Source organism: Nicotiana sylvestris, chromosome 1, assembly GCF_000393655.2.
Source record: "Nicotiana sylvestris chromosome 1, ASM39365v2, whole genome shotgun sequence".
In the NCBI taxonomy this organism is placed as follows: domain Eukaryota; kingdom Viridiplantae; phylum Streptophyta; class Magnoliopsida; order Solanales; family Solanaceae; genus Nicotiana; species Nicotiana sylvestris.
The window spans coordinates 169,777,674-169,803,806 of NC_091057.1; the positions used below are offsets into that span (position 1 = coordinate 169,777,674).

Genomic DNA, 26,133 nt, shown 5'->3' on the forward strand with positions numbered 1-26,133 from the left:
CGGTTGTGTCAGGTCACCATGACGGTGTCAGAATATGTCATCAGGTTCAATAAGTTAGCCGTCTTACTCTTACTTTGGTTCCTAAGCTAGAGAACGAGTCTACAGACTCATTAAAGGACTCAATTATGATCTTGAAATTTAGTAAAACCCGGGAAGCTACGGGTTGATGCTTTATTTCGGCTAGTGGTAGAAATTGCCAAAATGTTAGAATGTGTTCTGGATGAGGAAAATAGGAAGCTAAGAAAACCAAGAGGTCTTGAGGTTTTAAAGGATTCAGCGGATTCTACTCTACAACTACAAATCATTATGACAGGGGCTCGGGCAGCCGGCCAACCCAGTCAATATATTTGATTACTCGGGGTGCTCCAGAAAGTTCTTTTAGTGCACCACCGCCATGAGGTTCGTATAATGGTTATTCTATTTATCTAGCATAGACTCAGTATGAGCAGCTGAACCCTTAAAGGGATTGTTATGAATATGGTAGTACTAGGCACATCATGGGAAAATTGTCCTAGACTTGGGAGAAACATATTTTGTAAAAGCACTCAGGCTACGTGCCCCATTACAGTTACTACTCCACTTACATGACCAACCCGAGGTAGAGGTCAGGATGTTAGAGGTGGAGGTGAGACTCTTAGAAGTGGAGACCGAGCCGTCGATATATTTTCTATGGCATGGCTGAGGTCGCAACACCAGATGGTGTCGTTACAAGTACGGTCTCGAATTATTATAAAGTAACAATTTTGTTATCTTCATCCGGTTCTGAGTATCGAGGCAAGTCCTCCTATTGTACTCCACATATGAGTGAGCTTCGTAATTCTGAAATCTGCTTATGTGAATACTCCTATTGGGAGATTCGATGGAGATAGCTATGTTATCATTATATGTTGGAATTTTGTTAAACGAAAAATATTTTGAAAGAAGAAAATGAAATATTTTGATTGTAACGAGGTGCATAATACTTGTGATTCATAACTGAGGAAGAGATCCTCGCATTTTAATATAATGAGAAATATTTAAACCGGGCTACAAGATGCGGTGGATGTTATATAACGATGAGGTCCTTGTGGTGGAAAAAAGTGTTTGCATGCTCCCTTAGTGAAACTAAAATTTGTACTATAGTACTTATAGGGGGTCATGCCTATTAGACTTATTTGAAAGTTCTTGTATGAATATCTTTGTGCATAATTTGCCAGATTTGTATTGTAATTATTGAGTTTTAGACTACGAGGTGAGTGCTAGAGGATGTAAATTGTTACTCATTAATTCAGGTAAGTAATTAAGAGATCTTCATACCTCGTTGTTAGTAAACTGGAGGTTTGAAACGAGATTTTGTTAACATGAGGTTAATTGGCGATGTTGTAATCTATTATGAACAACTATTAAGACCAGAGATGTGGTTATGGTCATACATATGACGTGTTTCATGTCAAGATATCATTCTGATAATGTAGTGTTTGTAATGCGGAGATTAGTATTATTGATATATACATTGTAGTGCATTGTTGAGTTGTGGATGTGTTGTTAGGAGTTGTTTGGGTGTTACTCTGACAGGTGGATAGTCCCAATTGCAGGGGAGACTCTGCCAAAATTTCTCAAAAATTTGGGATATTGAGATGTGCAAAGAAAGAGATAAGTTACATTATGTGTTTGAAGACGGACTCATTTGAGGATGAATGACCCTAAGTGGGGGAGAATATAACATCTCGTATTTGATGGGTGCGTAGGCACGAGTTGCTATAGCCATTCGAGACTAATATCATGTGTTGACGTGAAAATCGAACCTTTCTGGAAATGATTGGAGTGTAAGAAATTTGGTCTTCATGTTTACAAATATAGATAAAGGAAATAATCTCAACTGAAATGGTATTGTCAGAGTTATGTTGAATGCAGTAATGTGGGATCAACCTCGAATATTTGTGTAAAAGTAAAAATCGTCAATTTGGCAACCTAAGAATATTTCTTAGTACGTTCGAGGACGAACGTTTGTTTTAGAGGTGGAGAATGTGATGGCCCAAAATGTCATCTTTAAATTAAATAATCATCTCGGTGTTTTAAGACCTTGAAAGGCGGTATCAATAATTCCTCGACTTGCGTGCGCAGTTCATATAATTTTCCGGAAGGTTTTCATGTGAAAAATGGATTAAATTGTGATTTAGAGCTCTAAAACTCAACTGAGTTGACTTCGGTCAACATTTTGAGCAAACGAACCCGGATCCGAGTTTTGACCATTCCGATAGTTCTGTATCGTGATTTTGGACTTGGTTATATGTCCGAAATCGAATTCGGAGGTCTCTAGATCAAATTATCGGCATTTAACGGAATCTAGAAATCTAAGGCTAAAGATTTCTTAAGTTTGACCGGAGATTTGACTTTTGAGAAAACGACCCCGGATTATATTTTTAATGATTCCAATAGCATCGTATGGTGATTTTGGACTTAGGCGCATGTTCGGATTTGGATTTGGAAATCTGTAGGATAATTTGACGCATTTTGGCAAAAGTTGGAAAATAGAAGATTTTTGGAAAGTTTGACCGAGGGGTCAGAATTTAGTTATGAAAAATTTCATAGCTTCGTTATGTCATTTATGACTTGTGTGCAAAATTTGAGGTCAATCGGACTTGATTTGATAGGTTTCGGCATCGAATATAGAAGTTGGAAGTTCTTAGTTTCATTAAGCTTGAATTGGGGTGTAATTCACAGTTTTAGCATTGTTTAATGTAACTTGAGGCATCGACTAAGTTTGTGTCATATTATGGGACTTGTTAGTATACTTGGTTGGGGTCCCATGAGGCTCGGATAAAATTTGGAAGAGTTTTTGGAAGATTTTGGCGTTTTCAGCATAAGCATGTAATGATCCAAAAGTCCATTTTCAGTTATAGAGATCGAAATTTGATTTCGATACTTCCGGGATTTTGATAATGAGTTATAGGAGTGATCTGGAAAGTTTGGTATAATTTCATCAAGTCGCGATTGGGTTTTTAACGTGAAACATGAGTTAATTGTTTAACGAGCGAAATGGGAATCTCAGTAAGCAAATGAACTCCGAATTGAATTTCGATTGAAGGACTATGTTTGTATTATTATTTGTGACTCATAGGAACTAGAATAATTGAATTCCCAGTTCGTATGATGGAGTTAGAGCCTTTTTAGTGAAATTAAAGACTGCTGATGCAACAGATCTGGTGTGCACCTTTAGCGACCAGATTTGACCACTTTTAGGATGGTAATTGACTTTTAGCGACTAGAATCGGGGTTTTAATGCTGTTTCTGTTTTTTTAAAGCTCATTTTGACGTTTTGGTGAAAGAACACAGCTTGGGGTGATTTTTGAGCATGAAATCATGAGAAATCTTGAGGTAAGTCACTTGTAATCATTTCTACTCCATAATATTGAATTATCATCGAATAATCCGACTAGATTATATGTTTTTGAGGTGTAAATTGGGGATTTAGGCCTAGGGATTTGAAAATAATATTTGAAGATTTGGAGGCCGAATTGTTATCGAAATTTAGTAATTTTTCTATGGTTAGACTCGTGGTTGAATGGGTTGTCGGATTTTGTGAGTTTCATCGTATTTTGAGACGTGGGCCCCATGGGCAAATTTTGGGTTAATTTCGGATTTTGTTGGAAAATTAGTATTTTCGTATGGAATTAATTCCTATAATTAATATTGACTGAATTGAATTAACTGTGGCTAGATTCGGATCGATTGGAGGCCGATTCGAGGGGAAAAGGCATTTCGGAGTAGGATTTTGCTCGGATTGAGGTAAGTAATGATTGTAAATATTGTTCTGAGGGTATCAAACCCCGAATTTCACATCGTTGTGCTACTTTGAGGTGACACACATGCTAGATGACGAGCGTGTGGTCGTGCCCCGTTGGGGATTGTGCCTTAGTCCGTCCCGTATGACTATTAAACCGTGTATTTAATTGAAAATTGTTTGATATCATTGTGTTTTGAAAAGATTATCATGTTTTGGGCTGAATGCCATATTTGGGCCTTGTGCCAACTGTTTTGGACCCTTAGGGGATGTTTACTACTATTCTTCACTGTTTTGACTTCATATTTGTACTCAGTCATGCTGTATTCAACTATTTTCATAACTCAACCATATTTACTCCATTTTGATATTTTAAATGATATTTTGGACTGAGTATCATGTTTTATTGTTGCCCGAGTGGCATGAGAGATTTCTGACTGAGTGAGGCCGAGGGCCTGTATTGTGAGGATACTATGGGATCGGGCTGCGCGCTGCAGCAGTGTTATACTGGTTCATGATTTTGAGGCCAAAGGCCTAATTTGTTACGCCACGACGTGGCTTGTTGATATGAGGCCGAGAGCCTATTTGATTATGCCACGAGATGGCTTGTTATTGCGCTTGGGCCGTAAGGGGCCCCTCCAGGAGTCTGTACACCCCCAGTGAGCGCGAGTACCCAGTGTGAGTTATATGATGTAGCTAGAGGGGATGTTGTTATTTCATATTATTGCCCGAGGGGCTGTTCTTGATCCATATTTTTCTCGAGAGGCGGTTCTTGATTCATGTTATGCCCGAGGGGCTGATTACGAGTGATTGTGAGATAGCCCGAGGGGCTGGTTCTATTGATATTATGCCCGAAGGGCGGTTTATGGTACATGTTTTACCCGAGGGGCTGTTTACATTTTTATCATTTTTACTCACTGTTTTATCACTCGTTTGAAACTATTGAAAGTTGTTTTAAAAGATTTTACTAAAACTGAGCTTGATTTACGAAGTAAATGGTTTCTATACTATTTTTAAGAAATATACGGTATTTGTTGTAGTGTTATGACGTGAAATTATGTGTTTTCTTACTGCTCAGCTTTCATTTACTTTTATTACTTACTGAGTTGGCGTACTCACAGTACTCTCTGCACCTTGTGTGCAGATTCAGGTATTTCTGAACTCGATAACGGGTGTTGATTGCTCTGTGGCAGAGTCATCAGATTTAGCAAGGTAGCTGCCCAACGTTCGCAACCCTGATCTTCTCCCTCTTATCTTCCTTAAACTGTTTTTAGTTTATTTTCAGACTCTTCGTTGTATTCAGATCTTAGTAGATGCTCGTGACTTGTGACACCCCGATGTCGGGCTGTATCTATTTCCGCACTTGTTCTATTACGCTAAATTTATACTTGTTGGGGATTTATTCTTATGAATGACTTAAATTGACTTATTAAATTGTTAAAAATAAATTTGGGAATTGTGTCGGCTGGCCTTGTCTTCACGAGAGGCGCCATCACGACCGGGTCCGGTTTGGGGTCGTGACATGTGCTGAAATCCAAAACATGAGACGGATCTCCAATATACTTCCGGAGCATAGAAACATGACATTCCGGATGCACACTCGACAAATTGGGTGGCAAAGCAAGCTCATAAGACAACTCCCAAATCATCCGAAGCACCTCAAAAGGCCCAATAAACCGAGGACTGAACTTCCCCTTCTTTCCAAATCTCATAACTCCCTTCATGGGTGAAACCTTCAGTAGCACCTTCTCCCAACCATATAAGATACATCACGAACCTTCCTATCAGCATAACTCTTTTGTCTCGACTGCGCTATACGAAACCTTTCCTGAATCACCTTCACCTTGTCCAAAGCATCCTGCACCAAGTCTGTACCCAAAACTCTAGCCTCGCCGGGCTCAAACCAACCAATTAGAGATCTACACCTCCTCCCATATAAAGCCTCATATGGAGCCATCTGAATACTCAACTGATAACTATTGTTATATGAAAACTTCGTGAGCGGTAGAAACTGATACCATGAATCACCAAAGTCAATCACACAAGCGCGCAACATGTCCTCCAATATCTGAATGGTGCGCTCGGACTGCCCATCTGTCTGAGGGTGAAAAGTTGTGCCCAACTCAACTTGGGTACCCAACTCTCGCTGCACGACCCTCCAAAACTGTGAAGTAAACTGAGTACCTCTATCTGAAACTATGACAAATGATTCTAGATACGGCCGGAACACGCTGTTCATCAAATGTATGAACGCTACTGGGGCATTGGTCAGCCCAAATATATCACAAGGAACTCATAATGACTATAACAGGTCTTGAAAGTTTTCTTAAGAATATCCGAGTCCTTGATCTTCAGCTGGTGATACCTTGAACGGAGATCAATCTTGGAGAACACCCTTGCTCCTTGAAGCTGGTCGAATAAATCATCAATACGAGGCAAGGGATACTTGTTCTTAATTGTAACCTTGTTCAACTGCCTGTAATCAATGCACATCCTCATCGTGCCATCCTTTTTCTTCACAAATAGCACAGGAGCACCAATGGTAAAACACTAGGCCAAATAAACCCCTTATCAAGGAGTTCCTAAAGCTGCTCCTTCAACTCTTTCAACTCCGTCGGTGCCATACGATACAGTGGAATGGAAATGGGCTGCGTGCCTGGCACCAAATCAATACCAAAGTCAATATCCCTGTCCGGGGGCATGCCCGGAAGGTCTGCAGGAAATACATCAGGAAAGTTCCTTACAACAGGATTGGAATCAATAGTAGGAGCCTCTGCACTGACATCCCTCACAAAGGATAAGTATGTAAGACAACCTTTCCCAACCATCCGCTGGACCTTCAAGAGCGAAATCACCCTACTGGGGACAAAATCAGTTGAACCTCGCCACTCAATCTGTGGCACACCAGGCATAGCCAACGTCACTGTCTTATCATGATAGTCCAATATATCCCGACACAGAGATAACCATTCCATGCCCAATTCACATCAAAGTCCACTATACAAAGCAACAGTAGGTCCACTCAAGTCCCAATAGTCACCACACATGACCGGTATACACGGTCCACAACTATAGTATTGCCCACCAGAGTAGATACACAAACAGATGAAATAAGAGACTCATAGGGAGTATCTAGATAACGAGCAAAATATAACGATACGTATGAAAAAGTGGAACCAGGATCAAATAATACAAAGGCATCTCTGTGGCAAACTGAGATAATACCTGTAATCAAAGCATCTAAAGCAACATCATCTGGTCTGGCTAGAAGTGCATAGAAATGGGCCTAACCACCTCCTAATAGACCTCCCACTCTGGGGCGACCCCTAGCTGACTGACCCCCACCCCTAGTTGCCTGAATGGGTGGTGAGGTAACTGGAGCTGAAGTCGAGGGCTGACCCGGATGGACCCTCAAGAAGACGAGGACACTGCCTCCTCATATGCCCAAACTCTCTACACTCGTAACAACTCCCTGGTGTGGGGAACTTGAAGGGAACCCCTAGCACCGGAATGATCAGTAGAAGGACCTGTCATGGAAGAACCCTGAATTGATGAAGCATGGGACGAACTCTGGGCTGGTAGGGCACTAAGTGATGAATGGCCCTGATGCGAGCTGTGAGAACCATGGCCCGATGATGCCCCACGATGAACTAGGCGAGCTGACTGAGCATGCCTGAATGGACGGCCTCTGCCGTGCTGAAACTGACCTCTCGAAGGAGCACCACCAAAACTACCAGAGCCCCGAGGCTTCTTGGCCTCTCTCTCATCTCGCTCCTGGCGACGAACTAACTCAATCTCAGGAGCGATATCAACAACCTCCTCAAAAGTAGCACCTGACACTCTCTTCCTAGTCATGAGAATCCAAAGCTGATATGTGAGTCCATCAACGAACCTCATGATCCTCTCTCTGTCTGTAGAAACTAATCAAATAGTATGACGAGCTAACTCTGAGAACCTTATCTCATACTGCGTCACAGTCATATCTCCCTGACGCAACTGCTTGAACTGCCTGCGCAGCTCTTCTTTGCGAGACTGTGGCACATACTTCTCCAAAAAGAGAACAGAGAACTACTGCCAGGTAAGGGGCACTGTATCAATAGGCCTACACCTCTCATAAGCCTCCCACCAAGTGAAGTCATCTCCAGAAAACTAAAAAGTAGTAAATGCGACCCCATGGATCTCCAGAATACCCGTTGTGCGAAGAATCCTCTGACACTTGTCCAAGAAACCCTGGGCATCCTCGCCCTCTGTACCATTGAAAGTCAGAGGCTGAAGTCTACCAAACCTCTCCAATCGATGCTGCTCATCGTCAGGCATAACTGGTACCACATAATCCTGGGTTGGTGCAACCAGCTGGGCTGGAGGTGCCCCCAGTGTCTGAAGTCCCTGCACAACCTGCTCAGGTGTGCGAGCAACGTGAGTTTGAGTGCCTCCCCTGTCCTGAGAAGTAGCTGCGATCGTAGTAACTGAGACTGCTTGAGCCAAACCAGTGCACACTGATAAAATTTGAGCAAGAGCATCCTGAAGGCCTGGAATCACAATAGGCACAGCTGGTGCCTAAGCTGGTGCTGCTGGAGCGTCCACAACTAGGACCTGATCCTAAACTAGGGTGGTTAGTGGATTTGCAGGTGTAGGTACTGCCCTAGCTACTGTGCGGGCTACACCCCTACCCCTACTACGGCCTCGACTGTGACCTCGGTCTCTATGGCCCCAACTGGTGGTACTGGTGGTCGTTTGTCCTGACCGGTAGCACGTGTCCTCACCATCTATGAGAGAATATAATAACAGAAGTGTATTACTAGAATCAACAGATTCATACGACATGAATTTCAAGAATGTGAAGCTTTTCCTAAAGGTTCTGCAGCCTCCCAAGGATAAGTAGAGACGTCTCCATATCGATCCGCGAGACTCTACTAAACTGGCTCATGACTCGCGAGACCTATGTAACCTAGGCTCTGATACCAACTTGTCACGACCCCAAATACACCGGTCATGATAGTGCCTATCACAGTACTAGGCAAACCAACCAAAATATTTACCACAACAAAATCTTTTATAAAATTATTTTATAGTATCGAATAAGTCTCAAATTCGTCATATAAAATAGATGAATAAAATAGAATATGCGGAAAGCCAGTAAATAATACCAACACAACCCAACAATTTGGTGTCACTAGTTAAGAGCCTGTAAATACAACTCAAATTGAGTGAATAATACATCATAAGTCTAAAATAATAGAATACTAAGATAGGAAGGAGGAAAGCAGGGCTGCGAACGCCTTGCATCTACCTTGCAGTCTGTGGTAAAGCTCTGAGAGTGCTGGAAGCTCTTACTCTGATGTCCGAGCACCTGGATCTGCACACAAGGTGCAGGAAGTAACATGAGTACGCCAACTCACTAAGTAACTAAAGTAAATAAGGTCTGAGAGTAGTGACGAGCAGTTAAAATCATATAACAAGTCTCAACAGAAATAACAAGTCAAATTCTGCAATTTAAAAGCCAGACATTTCGTAACACTTCAATTTCGATTAAAAATCCTTTGAAAACATTTATCCAACATTTTTCAATAGAGGCTCAGTATAAAAGAAGAGTGAAAGCAACAGAAGTCATGAACAAGCCCCTCAGGTAAGGTATCACTCATAAATATAGCCTCTCGGACAAGCCTCTCAATCACTCGTGACCCAGTTCTCGTCAACCAGTACTCACACTCATCACTCCGGTTCAATAATATCTCATAGCAATAATAATCATAATAATCGCAATGGCGTGAAACTCGATCCATAGTTTATAGTCGACTATGCTCACTAGGGGTGTGCAGACTCCATATGGACTCTTAAAGCTCAGGCGTCCTATCGCTGTGGCGCGCAACCCGATTTAATATATATTGATGCGACGTGCAGCCCGATCCATATAATAATATCGCTACGGTGTGCAGCCCGATCCATAATAGATATATAATCCTCACCATTAGGTCCTAAACCTCTCTCAATCATTAACCTCACGGCCACTCGGGCGTATCAGTAAAAATCAAGGAACTCAGCCCAAATAATTTTCACATATTAAGAAATAGAGTGATGAAACTGGTTTTAAACAAATAGCTGATAAAACATGACTGAGGATATGCTTTCAAATCAAACAGAGTGAGGAAAGTAGAAAAATACCCCTAAGGGTCTAAACAGGCTGGCACAAGGCCCCAAACACGGCGTACAACCCAACATATAGTATCAATCTCTAAAACATGGAATATCATGAGATTTTAAATCAAAATATGCGGCTTAATAGTCGCTACAGGACGGATCAAGTCATAATCCCTACCGGTGCACACCCACACGCTCGTCACCTAGCATGTACATCACATTATTTATCAAAACAACAGGAAATACCGGGATTTTATACCCTCAGGTCCAGATTGACAATGGTTACTTACCTCAAACCGGATGAAATACTACACCGCGATGCCCTTGCCTCTCAACTTGGCCTCAACTCATGTCAAATATATCCAAAATCAGAATCATGACGTCAAAATATGCTAAGGGAGCGAAGCCCATGCGAAATAATCAAATTACAACACAAATCCCGAAATTGGCCAAAACCCGACCCTGGCCCCACATCTCGGAATCCAATAAAATTTTCATCAATAAACTCCTTATTCTCCCACGAGTTCATACATACCAAAAATACTAAAATCTGACCACAAATGACCCCTCAAATCCCTAGATTGAGGTCTCCAATTTCCAAGCCCTAAACCCCCAATTTTTGCTACTAATATCCGTAGATTTCAAGCTTAATCAGGCAAAAACCATCATAGAAATAAGTTTATGGTCCAAAAACCTTACCTCCACGAAACCCTCTTGAATTCTCTCTTCAAATTGCTCTCCCAAGCTCAAACCCACATGAAAAATGGTGAAAAACTACTCAAAAATCGCGAAGGGAACCTATTATACTTTTTGGCCCAGAGCTTTCGCACCTACGGCCCATTTTCCGCACCCGCAGAGACGCCTCTGCGGCTAGACGATTGCTTTTGTGGTTCCCGCTTAAATCCTCAAAACCGCACCTGTGCAGGTGCGACCCAACTTCCGTGCCTGCGCCTTCAGCTCTTCACACCTAATTCTGCATTTGCGGTTAATAGTCCGCTTCTATGGTCCCCAAGCCGCAGGTGCAGTTATGACAGGAACTTCAGCAGCTTCAGCTGCAAATTTCCAACTCCAAACTTACCATCAACCACCCAAAATCATCGCGAGGCCCCCGGGACCTCAACCAAAAGCACGAACAAGTCATATACTACTATCCAAACTTATACCAAACTTCGAATCACCTAAAACAATGTCAAATCAACAAAATAACATCGAAATCAAGTCTAAGGTTCCAAAAACTTCCGAGTTCCGCTTTCGATCAAAAGGTCCATCAAACCTCATCCGAATAACCTAAAATTTTGCACCCATGTCACATATGATGAAACGGATCTACTCCAACTTCCGAAATTCCATTCCGACCCCCATATCAAAATCTCCTCTAACAACCGGAAAACGCCAAAAATCCACATTCGCCAATTCAAGCCTAAATCTACTCCGGACCTCTAAAATACATTCCGATCATGATCCTAAGTCCCAAATTACCTCCCAAAGCTATCTGAATCATAAAAACAAAATTCCGAGATCGTTTGCTACAAGTCAACTTTTGGTTGACTTTTCCAACTAAAAGACCAACTTAAGAGACTAAGTGTCTCAAACCTCACCGAAGCCATTCCGAACTCGAACCAACCAACTCAATACCATATACGACTGAACAAGACATAAAGAAGTAGACATAGGAAAAATAGAGCGGTAATTCATGAACCGACCAGCCGGGTCGTTATATTTAGTTTTTCGTCACTTCAAGTAACATGTTATAACATATTAAAATGCACTAACTAATAGTAAAAAAATTAATTTGCACTGTCAGTATATATGAGTGAAATCCTCTGATAAATTGCTCTAATGTCTAAGACTTTGTGAATGACTTATACCTCCTGAAATTATAGGTGCAATGTAATCTAGGCCCCTGTTTAGGAAATACAGTGACTGTAACCATTACAAATGAATGCACTAGCTGTTCGGGTGTTGTTCATTTTGATTTAAGTGGAACTGCCATGGGAGCAATGGCCAAGCTAACGCATTACGTAATATAGGAAATATCGCAATCTCTTACCAAGGGTACATACTTTTCTAAATAAAATTATATATACTGATAGCACAAAGAATACTTGTTCTAAGCAGTTGTACTTGTTATTGTAGGGTACCATGCCAATACAAGAACATAAATGTAGCGTTCAAGGTGGATCCGGGATCTAATGCTAACTTCTTATCAGTAAATGTTGAGTTTGAAAATGGAGATGATGATCTTTATTTAGTGGAGCTTGTGCCAGCAAGATGTTGATACCCAATTTTTTCCTATGTATTTTATACCCAAAATATTTTTAAAATAGCATATATGTGCATATATAAGCACACCCAAGAGTTTTGGTATTTTTGTGATTTTTAAACCAATTTACTGCCTATTTTAATACCACAAAAATCCAAAATCATTCCCAAAATTATCATTTTTGATGAATAAATTATTTCATTCTCATATTTATACCAAAATATAATTAATGTGATTTTTGCATATTTTTACCAATTTATTTGGAATTTTTAAAGCTAATTTGCATATAATTGTAATTATAGCCTATTTTGTAATTAATAGCATTTTATAACAATAAAATTTGCTCCAATATTTTTAAATTAATATTTATATAATATTTGCCTACCTAGTATTTTTAATTTTTTTTTAAAATTATTATTACTATTTTTATAAAATAGAAAGGTGAAAAGTGGCTATTTAAAACCTAGCTTCAGTTGCATTTCAATTACAGCCCAAATTGCACCCCAATTCGATCCAATTTCAATCCCCAAATCAAACGACCCCATTTCAATTTAGCTCGCCCCTGACCCAACTAACCTAACCCGCCCGGCCTCCCCTTTTAATCCAGGCCGTTGATCATTCTGATCAACGGCCACGATCAGTTCTTTCCTTTTTAATTCTCACTTATACCCTAACCCTAAATCACTTCTATCAGATACGCCGCCTCTAAACCCTCGTCCTCTCAAACCCTCTCTAAGCCTTCTCCGAAACCCTAATCTTCCCCACCGGTTTCTACCCTGTTTCACCGGAACCCATGGCATCCCAAGCCCTGGGTGACCTGTACTCACCTCCATGTGCTCTTGTACACTTTCTGCTTGAAGAATCGAGGTCTGACCTTGAAGGTTTTCGCTTAGATCTCCGCCGATTCAAGTTTCACGGCCATCTCCGGCTTTGCTCTGGCATGTCCTGATCCTATCTCTGACTCATCAGACTCAGATCAGACCTTTTCCAGGCCTTTCTCGCCTCTAGGGTTCTTCTGAAACCCTAGCCTTTCGAGGTTCTCCTAATTTCTCTAGATCTATTCTAGATCTATGTTTATTTTAAGGTTTTCAAACGATTTCTCGAAGTTTCTTTCAAAACTTTGCTTTCAAAACCGTTCATCTTCTTCGACTTAGGGTTTCTTTAGCTTTACTTGCTCTACTGTGACTTTCACGTGTTCTTACTGTATTTGTTCTACTGTGATTCTTGTGTGTTTCTCTTCGACTATACTTTCTTCTACCGTTTCCTTATGATTTCTTTTATTGTATCTTGTTCTTTTATTATGTTTTCATGAAATGTGTAAGGTCTTAAGTTCCTTTGGGTTTTCTGAACTTATTTTGTTGTTATTCCTGCCCGATTTACTTGCTTTCATCTCTACACTCGATTAATGGTAAAAACCCTAGAATTTGGGGGTTTCATTCGAGTTCTTGAGGCCACTTGTTACGTGACTTGTTTGCTTCCCATCTCTGAACTTGTTTGGTTTCAAATCCCTAATTTCTGAGTTCCTGAAGTTGTTTCATCTTTGCCTGACCTTCTGCATGCTCTCTGATATTCCCTCTTGCCTATAGTCCACTACTCACTGATTTTTGATTGAAATTCACCCTCGCATGTTTAAAGCTTATGCACTCTTTATAGGTAGAATTTCCCACTCAGAATAACCTCTGATTTTGGGACTGATTTCAGACTTCCTTGTGTAAGCCTGATTGATTCATTCTTTATTTAATTTGAAGACCCTCTCTAACCTTTCGACTCCCCTATTTTCTGACTCGGTTCATTAGTGATTTTGAATCTCTCATTCCCTGATCTACTATGTACTAATTGATTTACTCCTTGCCTTATTTATTTAATCGTGTGTTTCAAATCCTCCCCTATGTATTTATCCCTTATTTGTATGCTATCCAAAATGTGTTACTTGATCCCCTTTCCTTAAATAATTTCTGCCCTTTACCGTTCAAATTTGGACTCCTTAAATAAAGGAATCTCTGCTATTGATTGATTTTAATTGATACATGATTATTTTTTTGCCTTGCTTACCCTGATTTCAAAGTATAAATACCCGCTCCTCTCTTAACACGAACACACAAAAAAAACACTTCAGAATTCAAACACACTTCGAGCACTTTTTTTTTCCACAATTGAACACTATCCAATTTCAAAAAAAACTCTCTCTACTACTACTCTACCTCTAATACTGAGCACTCTGCTCCTTTTCTCTTTTACTGTCTGAAACATTCTTAAGTTCCTTTTGAACTCTCAAGTACTTGCGGAGGAATTTGGATTTTGATCCTGCTGACTTCTAGCTGTTTTATTTACTTTTGTTGTTCTGCTGTTCTAAAACTTGCAACTGTTATGTCACTCTAGTTAAATTATACCCCCTCTACTATGTGTTTATTTTACTCCTAGCTTGTTGTGCTTTCTTGCACTATGCATCTACATCCTAGTCTGTTATGTTCTCCTTCCTTATGTTTCCGCACCCTTAGCCTATTATACTTTCTTTCTTTCCTTATGTTTCTGTAAATGCTTTTCTAGGTGAGTCCCTTCCCTCTGACCCCCTTTTGTGTGAGAGTACAATTCTGAGTCATGGCAGCACCCTGTTATTGCTGCCCATGACTTTGAACTAGGTTCTTGAACCCTTACTCAAATCAATTCCCACTCCCTTCTTCCCCCTTTATGTGTTGAGCCTTGACTCAAGTCTGGTGGTGTTCTAATCGCCATCCAAACTCAAGTCTGACTTCTAAAGTCTGATCTTAATTTGTTTGGACCAAGCAATTGGTCAGGGGTGTGCCAGTCTATACCCATGGCTGGGCATGACCACCCTTTGCTATGGTTCCCCAATCCCTCTTTCACTTTGCACTCATTCCTAGTTCTAAGTTCTGCCCCTCTCTGGTAAGCCATGCTTTGGGACCCTTGAGCTCCCACTGAACTTGGATGCCTGAGGGTTGGCTATTCCGTACTGCACTATTCTAATTCTAAATAGTATCCTGAGTGTAAGCAATGCCCGGAATCCTTGAGATTCTTTGGAACTTTGAAACACTTTGGATAAAGAGAAGGCTTTGGAAATTCGGAATTGGTTAATCACATGTTGTTGGGCATTAAAATTGAATTAGGCTGCTCGGATCTAGCTATTAATTTTTAATGTATTTATTTTCTTTCTTTTGGTCGGTAATAATTTGTATAAAATATTTGGGGAATATAGTAAAAGGGTGTGGGAGGGGTTTTACATTCTTGCATCAGTAGGGGTACAAACCATGCTTTAAGATTGTAATTTTTTTAGAAATCCTGCCTATAGGGCTGTTCAATATTTCTGGTTCCACATCACCTAGATACCATGCCTATAGGGTTAACGCTCCATTGTGTTACAAATCACATAGAAATCATGCCTATAGGACTTAACGTTCATGTAATCAATGCATATAGAGATCATGCCTATAAGGAATGCATATGCATTAGGAAAACTGTAGGGTTAATTAACCCAATCATCTTTTACAAGTTCAATAACAGGTTTTAGAAAATCAAAATAGATATCATGCCTATAGGATCAGCATCAAACTCGTCTGATTCGCTTAAAGTAGTAATAATCTATTAACTGGTCCTTAATGTCTTAATACAACAACGATTTCAGAAGTCTTAATTCTTTGACAAAAACTCTTTTGACTCAGTATGCTTTTAAATCCCTCAAATCATCATCTTTTTTCTGAAACAGTTTCTTTCTAAATATTCTGTCTAAATGTTTTACTCAGACCCTGAAATTATCTTTTAAAACAGTTGCAACTTACCCTTTCCTTAGATATTTCTATCTCTGAAACTCTTTCACAACCATTTCTGTGTTTTACTTTTACTGCAGTCCATACTTTCTTTTCAAAACTCCTCTGCATTGGACTACTTTTTCCTGAAACCAGTACCTTTTAAATCACTCGCTTGAAATACCTTAATCTCTGACAATCGGATCCAAGTTGCCTAATGTAGACTTTCTGTCTAAATGTATGTGTTGAACTAGTCCGCTCGCCGCTTAATTTTTTAACTTAAGACCAAATCAGTATATGCTAAGACATGCTAAACTAAGTGTTTGTTTGGTTAAGGGGTTTACTTGAGCCTTACCTATTTGTTTGTTCATCCTTATATTTGTTACTTGTTTTGTATGTCGCAATTAGAATTTTAACCTTTGAACCCCATATATGCCTACATCCCTTTCCTTCCCCTTTAGGATTAGAAGTCCTGATACCCCGTGACTGATAGGTTGGGACGGGTACTAGCATGCAATAAGTAAACGAGACTGATCACGTTTAAATACCTTAACAGGGTGGGAAGGGTAGATATGGATATGATGACCGATGCGCTAATATCACGTGCGACCCCTCTTCTGAGGAGTGATCGCTGGGTATTGCATTGAAGTGATCCATATTAATTATAAACTTAGGACTCCTCTCCCTTTACTTGCTTTCATCTCTTCTTGTAAAACTGTTCAAATCTCTTTTTCATGAATTTCTGCCTTCTCTACTTATCTTTGAAAATTTTCAACTTGGTCGCAATCTTATGTGCGAATCCTTATTTGAGCCTTGATTGTTTACTTGTAAAGTCACAATTGCAACATGGTCGGGAACCACACTAGTGGATCTTGAGGGGTGCCTAACACCTTCCCCTCGGGATAATTTCTAGCCCTTACCCTAATCTTTGGTCTCTTCATCTCAAACCCTTCTTAAAGTGTCCTAATGCACTATAATCATTAGGTGACGACTCTTCAACTTCCAAACCCAATTCTCGAAAGGAAATAGAGTTGTCCTCCCAATGTCGTATACCCGATTTTTGACCCCACGGTTAAAGGAAAAGGGGGCGTCGACACAAGATCTACACAGTCAATAACTATGAATCATGTATTTGGGGCAACATGGAGTACTAATATTAACCTTTCAGCGCATCCTGCTCCATATTCTATTAGGCTCACAACTGAGTTCAATAAGAAACTTACTGCTCCCAATGTCATTCCAGTTGGCTGGAAACCTGGACAAACCTACAATTCCAATGTCAATTTTTAATTGCTATTCTTCAACACAAACAAAAAAATAAAGAGTAAAATCAATGTCACAAAAATGACTTTAAAATGTTCTCCTTTTAGGAGTTTAATAAAATTTATCGTTCAAATATTAATATTCAAAAGTCCTATTCTTATTTTTTTTTTGTTATTGTTGTTGTTGTCCCCTTATGGTAGGATCCTCACAAGCAATGGAAAAAGAAAGGGGGGAGTACACGAACAACCATTATTAGGTATGCTATTTAGGAATTAACCCGTATTTATTTTGTCTAGAAAATTTAAACTAAAAATCATAAATACCGAACAATTCAGTACATTTGTATCCAAAAATATTGAACGAAAATTAAAATTTATGATACATTGGCTAATTTCTAAATAGTAGCCCTTTAGAGTGACTGCCTAGTATCATTTCTAGGGGAAGAATGCATCAATATCTGCCCACGACATTGGCGCGACCCGATTTTCACCCTCGGGACCGTGATGACACCTAATATTTCACTTGCTAGGCAAGCCAACGCTAGATATATCTATTAACTATTTTAAAAACTTCAAATTAAAAGACAACAATAAAATTGTATAGTCTGAAATAAGGTGATAAACTACTAAATGACGAAAAACTAAATACAAATATCATATCTTGTGTCACAAATACATGAGCGTCTAGAGTACTATAGATAATAATATGAATAAAACATAACTGTTTGAATCAAAATATACAGCTAATAAATGATGTTGAAGTGGACTTCAGGGCGAACGCAGTGCAACTATTCCTCAAGTCTCCAGTGATAGCTAGATCTGAGTAAACCTCACTCAGTGCAGCTAGGACCAACTCAGGTATCTACACAAGAAGTGCAGAGTGTAGTATGAGTGCAACCGACCCCATCTACTTTGTAAGTACCGAGCCTAACCTTGACAAGGTAGTGACGAGGTTAAGTAGGGTCACTTACAATAACCTGTACACAATAATAATAACAACAGAAAGGACAAAAATAGAAATAAAGCAGTTAACTCATAACAACGAACTCAAAATTCAACTACCAGAAAGCCCAGTATAACAAGTCTTATAAGCTCATTTCAAAAACCGAGGCAATCCAACAGTCACAAACAAATACAACTTATACAATTCATTGCAGAGCGTAACCCCATCCTACTATATCATCATCTGTCAACATCATAATCCATCCTTATTCTACCATTTCAATTCATTACCTTTCAATTTTTGTTGCGGCGTGCAACCCACTCCCCAAATAATTTCAATCAATAATAGCAATTCAACAACTAAAATTTAAAAGAATTTCTACATCACGAGAGTAAATGTATGAAGCACTGAAGAATCACGTAATAATACAAGAATCTCTAACAAATCAAATATCTCAACTTTACCAACTCATCGATATCTACTAATTAACAACTCGTATAAGTAAAACTATGTCGTAGAAGGCAACAAATTCTACAAAACTATAAGACAAGTAAGACATATGAAAAATTAAATATGCAAGTAAGGCAAATAGAGACAAGTAGCAAATAAGCATAGTGTTATGGAAGGGATTGAGAAATTTAATACAAGGATAACTAAGTGGCAAGTAACAATTTGTAACGATCCGGCCGGTCGTTTCATGAGTTATAGACCCATTTCCCATTTCTCCTTCTTTTTGTGTCCTTCAACTAAATTATGATATATCGGCTTAGTTGGTTCGGGTCTAGAGTGGATTCGGAGAGGATTTGAGACACTTAGTCTCTTTTGTGAAGGCTTAAGTTGGGAAAGTTGACCGAATATTGACTTATGTGTAAATGACCTCAAATTTGAATTTTGATGGTTCTGTTAGCTCTTTTATATGATTTTTGACTTAGTCGCACATCCGAAATGTGATTTGGAAGTCCGGGGTAGATTAGGCATGAATTGACAAAAGTTGGAATTTTGGCAATTTTGATCGACAGTGAAAATTTTGATATCGGGGTCGGAATAGAATTCTAGAAGTTAGAGTAGGTTCATGGTGATATTTCTGACTTGTGTGCAAAATTTGGGGTAATTCAGACGTGATTTGGTAGTTTTTGGCGTCGTTTGTGAAATTTGAAAGTTTAGAAGTTCTTAGGCTTGAATCCGAGGGTAATTTGGTCTTTTGATGTTGTTTTGAGTGATTCAAAGGTTTGAATAAGTTTGAATGATGTTATTGGGTGTGCTGATATGTTTGATTGAGATCCCGAGGGCCTCGGGTAAGTTTCGGGTGGTTAACGGAGCATGTTTGGCCTTGAAGAGACTCTTGTTTGCTCCTGTATTTTTCTGCTAAGTTTGAATGATGTTATGGGATGTGTTGGTATATTTGATTGTGGTCCAGAGGGCCTCAGGTAAATTTTGGGTGGTTAACGGAGCATTTTTGTCCTTTAAGAGACTGTTGTTTGCTGCTGTATATTTCTGCTGGTTTCCTTATACGCGATCGCATGAGTGTGTGAGGTAGTGCTTCGCGATCGCGTGGCTAGTGTCGCATTCGCATAGAAGAGATTGAGCTGAGAAGGAGCTGAGGTGATTTCTCTACGCGATCGCGTGAGGCATGTTACGATCGCGTAGGTCTGTGTGGCATAGGTTCGCGAACGCATGGCTATATCCACATTCGCGTAAGGTTAAAAGGTGGGGCGGCCTGTTTATGCTTCACGATCGCGAGGCTATATTTGCGATTGCGATAAGGTATACTTGGGCAGATTTAAAAGATTAAAAATGAGGGTTTCGAGTTCATAACATAAAATTGAAGTAGGAGCTCGGTAGAAGGCGATGTTTAAAGGGATTTTCAGAGAAGTGATTGGGGTAAGTGTTCTGCACTTGATTTTGGTTAGATTCCATGATTGTATCTTGATTTTTATCATCTAAATTGGGAATTTAGGGTGAAATTAGGGGAAAAATGGAAGAGAATTGGAGAGATATTTTTGGGGATTTGAATGGCCATTTGATGTCAGATTTTGATGAATTTAGTATGGGTAGACTCATGAGTGAATGAGCTTTCTAGTTTTGTGACTTTTATTGGATTCCGAGAAGTGGGCCCATGGGCCGAGTTTGAGTGGATTTGGGATTTTTGTCTAATTTGATATTTTTTCTTGTGGAATTCATTCCATTAGCATATAATGATGGTATTGTTCTAGTTCCGAATAGATTCGGAGCATTTGGAGGCCTATTCAAGAGGCAAAGGCATCACGGTGTAGAGATTTGACTGGTTTGAGGTAAGTAACGATTGTAAATCTAGTCCTAAAGGTATGAAACCCCAAATTTCATATCGTTTTACTATTTTGAGGTGATGGACATGCTAGGTGACGGGTGTGTGGGCATGTACCATTGGGGATTGTGACTTGGTCCGTCCTGTAGCAACTGTAAAGTTGCGTATTTGGTTGAAACTATATGATACTTATGTGTTTTAGAAAGAGTTTCTGTAAATTGGGTTGAATGCCATGTTTAGGCCTTGTGCCAGAGCTATTTGGAGGGGCCTTTATCTTACTATCATCTCCCTATTTTTGATTGAAAATCTATACTCAGTCATGCTTATATTTATTTATTGCATAACTCAGTCTTTACTAATCCATTTTGATGCATATAAATATTATTTTGGGCTGAGTACCCTGTTTTTTATTGAGAGCTTGAGTAGCTTAAGAAGTTTATGACTAAGTGAGGCCAGGTCCTGATTTGTGAGGATATTTATGGGATCGAGCTGCATGCCACAACATGTTTTACTGATTCATGACAGAGTGAGGCCGAAAGCCTGATTGATTTATGCCATGATTTGGCTTGTTATAGCGTTTGGGCTGTAGGAGCCCCTCCGGAGTCTGCACACCCCCAGTGAGCGCAGGTACCTACTGAGTGCGAGTGCCGAGTGCTGAGTGACTGGGAGGCATGAGTGATGGTGAGGCATGCCCGATGGGCTGTATACGAGTGACTGTGAGATTTTCCTGAGGGGATGTATATGAGTAATATTTTACCCGAGGGGCGGTTTATGATTTCTTCATTTTTTTCTCACCTTTGCATTGAGCCTTTGTTTGAAAACTGTTGAAAAACATCTTTAAAGGATTTTTACTAGAATTGGATTTAAAAGATTTTTACCAGAATTGGATTTAAAAGAGGTGATTTGATTCAAACCCTGATTTTAAAACCCTGTTGTATTTTACTGAGCTTTCATGATATGAACTTTAAATGCTTTATTGCTCGTCACTACTGATCAGCCTTTATTTACTATTGTTACTTACTGATTTGGTGTACTCACGTTACTCCCTGCACCTTGTGTGCAGATCCAGGTGTATCAGGACCCGATAGCGACTGTTGACTATTCTAGCTGTAGATCTTCTCGGAGTTAGCAAGGTAGTTGTTGGTGATTGCAGTCCTGCTCTTCTCCCTCCTATCTTCCTATAGTTTCTTGTAGTTACTTTCCAGACTGTGTTAGTCTCAGTATTTTCGAACAAATTATAGTAGATGCTCCTGACTAGTGATACCCCGATGTCGGGCTTTTCTTTCTGCGTTTTCGTCGTTTAGAATTTCTTTATGAAGTTTTATTATTAAATAGCTTGAATATTTCTTTGAAATAAAATATTGTGTTGTTTTTGGTAAAGATTTGGGTAGCCTAGTACCACGATAGGCGCCATCACGATATGGTAGTTGGGTCGTGACACAATTATGGCATGGAAGTCAAATATGCATGTAACAATTAAGGCATGTCACAAACTATAATATGAAGTAATGAAAACATGGAAGAAAGTAACCTAACCGCAAAAACATGGAAGAAAGTAACCTAACCGCGCATATACACTTGTCACCTCGCATATACGTCGTTTCACACGTGATTCACATAACATGTAGTTCAAGGGTTCCTAATCACTCAAATCAAGGTTAGACCCAATACTTACCTCACTCCATAACTCAAACAGTCAATCAGCCACGGCCTTGCCTTTTGAACATGCCTCCAAACCAACCAAAACCAATTGATTTAAAATGAGCTTTAGAAACTACCCACGAATGAAAGAGGTTCAATTTTGATCTTTTTTTAAAAAGTCAACAAAATTCAATTCCAGGCCCGTTTCGTTAAAATTAAAATTCGGACCAAAACCCGATTACCCATTCACTCTTAAGCCATGTTATATGATTGTTTTGAAATCCGACCTCAATTCGAGGTCTAAATCTCAATTTTACAAAAATCCCCAATTCTATCCAAATCCCTAATTTCTACCATGCAAATCTTAAATTTGCTGTTGAAATCACATGAAATGTAATGGATAATTGAAAAAATATGGTTAAATTCACTTACCCATGAATTTCGGAAGAAAAGTCTCTTGGAAAATTGCCTCTAGATTGTTTAGGGTTGAGAAATTGTGAGAAATGAACTAAGTCCTATTTTTTTCTCTTTTACCCATCTGTGGATGTCGCAATTACGAAGTCTTGTTTGCAATTGCGAACATCGCAAATGTGAGACAAGGGTCTCAAATGCGAACCCTGTCAAAGAAGAGAAGAAGTCGCAAATGCGAACTCACCACCTTCGCAAATGCGACCAAAAACTTCACAATTGCAAAGTAGACTCAAAATGGTCAGTGACTGCAAATGTGACACTTCCTTTACAAAAGTGAAAGTCCACAGTTCGCAAATGCGAACAAATTTTTGAACGCGAGATTCACCAAACCTAACCCATGCTCGCAAATGTGAAAAATTCTTTGCAAAATCGAGGATCGCAATTGCGAGATCTGAAATATAGCACTATAACTGGTATTGCACCAGCAGACTTTTCCTTTGCAAAACTCATCCAAAACACATCTGAAAACTCACCTGAGCCCATTGGGCTCCAAACCAAATATGCACACAAGTGTAATAATATCATTAACTTGCTCGCGCAATCAAATCACAAAAATAACATCTAAATCTATGAATTGATCTTCAAAATGAATGAAATTTCAAAGTGAAACTCAAGAACACTTGAATCACATTTAAGCATTCGAATCATGTCAAATCAATTCCAAATTGAACTAAATTTTGCAGACATGTTTCAAATAGTAATATGGAACTATCCCAAGTTTCAACATCAAAATCCAAACCTGTTAGCTATGAAGTCAACTTACAGTCAAACTTAGTAACTCTCAACTTTTAAAGAAATGCTAGTTTTCGGCAAAATGAGTTGAAACAAGTTAGGGACTTTCGAATTCAATTTCGGGCATACGTCCAAGTCCTAAATCATGATATGCACCCACCCGGATCGCGAAAATACCGATTCGGGTCCATTTACACAAAATATTGATCGTAAATCAACTCAAACCATTTTAAAGGCAAAAATTCACATTTTCTTTCATTTTTCACATAAAAACTTTCCGGAATAAGACATGGACTAGGCATACAATTTGAGAAATGCTAAACGAAGCTAATCGAGGTCTCGAAACACGAAAATATAGGCTAAATCTCAAAATAACCTATCGGGTCATCACATTCTCCACCTCTAAAATAAATATTCACCCTCGAATGGACATAGATAAGTACCTGGACTGGTGAAAATGTGTGGGTATCTACTCCACATATCGGACTCGGACTCCCACATAGCTGCCTCGATCGGCTGACCTCTCTACTACACTCGAACTGAAGGATAAATCTTAGACCTCAACTTCTGGACCTACCGGGCTAGAATGGCCACCGACTCCTCCTCATAAGTCAAATAATTGTCCAATTGTACTAAGCTGAGAACTAAAACATGGGACGGATCACCGTGATACTTTCAGAGCGTAGACACATGGAACACCAGATGAACTACTGATAACCTAGGTGGCAATGCAGCTTGTATGCCACCTCACCCGCTCTCTCAAGAATCTCAAAAGGTACGACATACCTAGGGCTCAACTAGCCCTTCTTTCTGAACCTCATCGAACCCTTCATGTGTGAAACCCGGAGCAAAACATTCTCTCTGACCAAGAATGCAACATCACAAACTCTACTATCGGTATAACTCTTCTGCCTAGATTAGGTTGTGCGAAGTTGATCTTGAATCATCTTGACCTTTTCCAAGGCATCCTAAACCAAATCGGTACCCAACAATCAAGCCTCTCCCGGCTCAAACCAACAAAATGGAGAACGATACCACCTCCTATATAGTGCCTCATAAGGAGCCATCTGAATAATTGATTGGTAGATATTGTTGTAGACAAACTCCGCAAGCAGCAAGAACTGATCCCAAGAACCCCCAAAATGTGTAATGTATGAGGGAAGCATATCCTCCAATATCTAAATGGTGCAATCAGATTATCCGTCCGTCTGGGTGAAATGTTGTACTCAGCTCAACCCGTGTTCCTAACTCACGTTGTACAGCCCTCTAGAAGTGCAATATAATCTGAGTACCCCTATCAGAAATGATGGACACCGGCATACCATGCAGACGAACAATCTCGCGGATATAGATCTCAGCCAACCCTTTGAGTAATAGGTAACTACTACCAGAATAAAATGCGCCGACTTGGTCAACCTATCCATGATCACCCATATAGTGTCAATTTCTTCTGAGTCCGTGGGAGCCTAACAACGAAATACCTGGTAATATACTCCCACTTCCACTCAGGAATCTTAAGCCTCTGAAGAAAACCACTAGGCCTCTGATGCTCGTACTTTACCTGCCGACAGTTCAAACATCGAGCTACATTTACAACTATATCCTTCTTTATCCTTCTCCAATAATAATGTTGCCTCAAATCCTGATACATGTTGATAGCACTTTGATGGATGGAATACCATGAACTGTGGGCCTCCTCAAGAATCAACTCACGAAGCCTATCCACATTGGCACACAAATCCGACCCTGCATCTGTATAATCTCATCATCCCCAATAGAAACCTTCTTGGCATCACCGTGTTGTACCTTGTCCTTGAGGACAAGCAAATGAGGGTCATCATACTGAAGCTCTCTAATGTGCTCGTACAAAGAAAACCAAGAAAACGTGCAAGTTAGACCTGATTGGTCTAGGAAACATCTAACCTCATGAAGTGATTGCCCAAGGTCTGTACATATGACTCTAGTGGGCTCACCAACTGGAATATTCTTAAGGCTACCCATACTCACAACCTTCCTATTCAAGGCATCGACCACCACATTGGCCTTCTCGGGATGATATAAAATGGTAATATCATAGTCTTTTGACAGTTCAAACCACATCCATTGCCTCAAGTTGAGATCCTTTTGCTTGAACAAATACTGTGGACTCCAATGGTCTGTGAATAACTCACATGACACACCATAGATGTAATGCCTCCAAATATTCAATGCATGAACAATGGCTGCCAACTCCAAGTCATGAACAAGGTAATTTTTCTCGTGAACCTTCAACTGTCGTGATGCATATGCAATCACCCTGCCATCCTGCACTAATACTACAACGAGCCCAACATGCGAAGCATCACAATACACCGTATAGGATACCGAACCCATGGGTAATACCAACACTAGAGCTGTAGTCAAAGCAGTCTAAGCTTCTAAAAGCTCAGCTCACACTCATTCGACCACTTGAATGGTGCACCCTTCTAGGTCAATCTAGTCAATGGGGCTAAGATGGATGAAAATCCCTCTTCGAACCAGCGATAATACCCTGCCAAACCTAGGAATCTCCGAACCTCTTTAGCTGAAGTAGGTCTAGGCCAGTTCTGAACTGCCTCAATCTTCTTATGATCCACTTTAATGCCTCTACAGATATGATATGTCCCAAAAAGGCGATTGAGTCCAACCAAAACTCACACTTTGAAAACTTGGCATGTAACTGACTATATCTCATAGTCTGAAGTACAATTCGAAGGTGTTGCTCATGCCCCTCTCGACTGTGGGAGAAGATCAAGATATCATCAATGAATACGATCACAAAAGAATCCGAATAAGGCTTAAATACCCCGATTCATCAAATCTATAAATGTTGTTGGGGTATTTGTCAAGCCAAATA

The 26,133-nt window shown here is 39.8% G+C and overlaps 1 protein-coding gene across 1 annotated transcript in view; it reads right to left on the minus strand.

Moving 5' to 3' along the window:
* The window catches only part of LOC138876985 (uncharacterized), a 64,240-nt gene extending 38,609 nt beyond the window's left edge, over positions 1 to 25,631 (minus strand). The window contains exons 1-3 of the mRNA XM_070156310.1: positions 24,972 to 25,631; positions 24,740 to 24,819; positions 24,581 to 24,639 (exon numbers count right to left, since the gene is read on the minus strand). Of these exons, the coding sequence (XP_070012411.1) occupies positions 24,581 to 24,639; positions 24,740 to 24,819; positions 24,972 to 25,631 (799 nt within the window). The remainder of the gene's footprint in view (positions 1 to 24,580; positions 24,640 to 24,739; positions 24,820 to 24,971) is intronic.
* Positions 25,632 to 26,133: the final 502 nt, after the last annotated feature.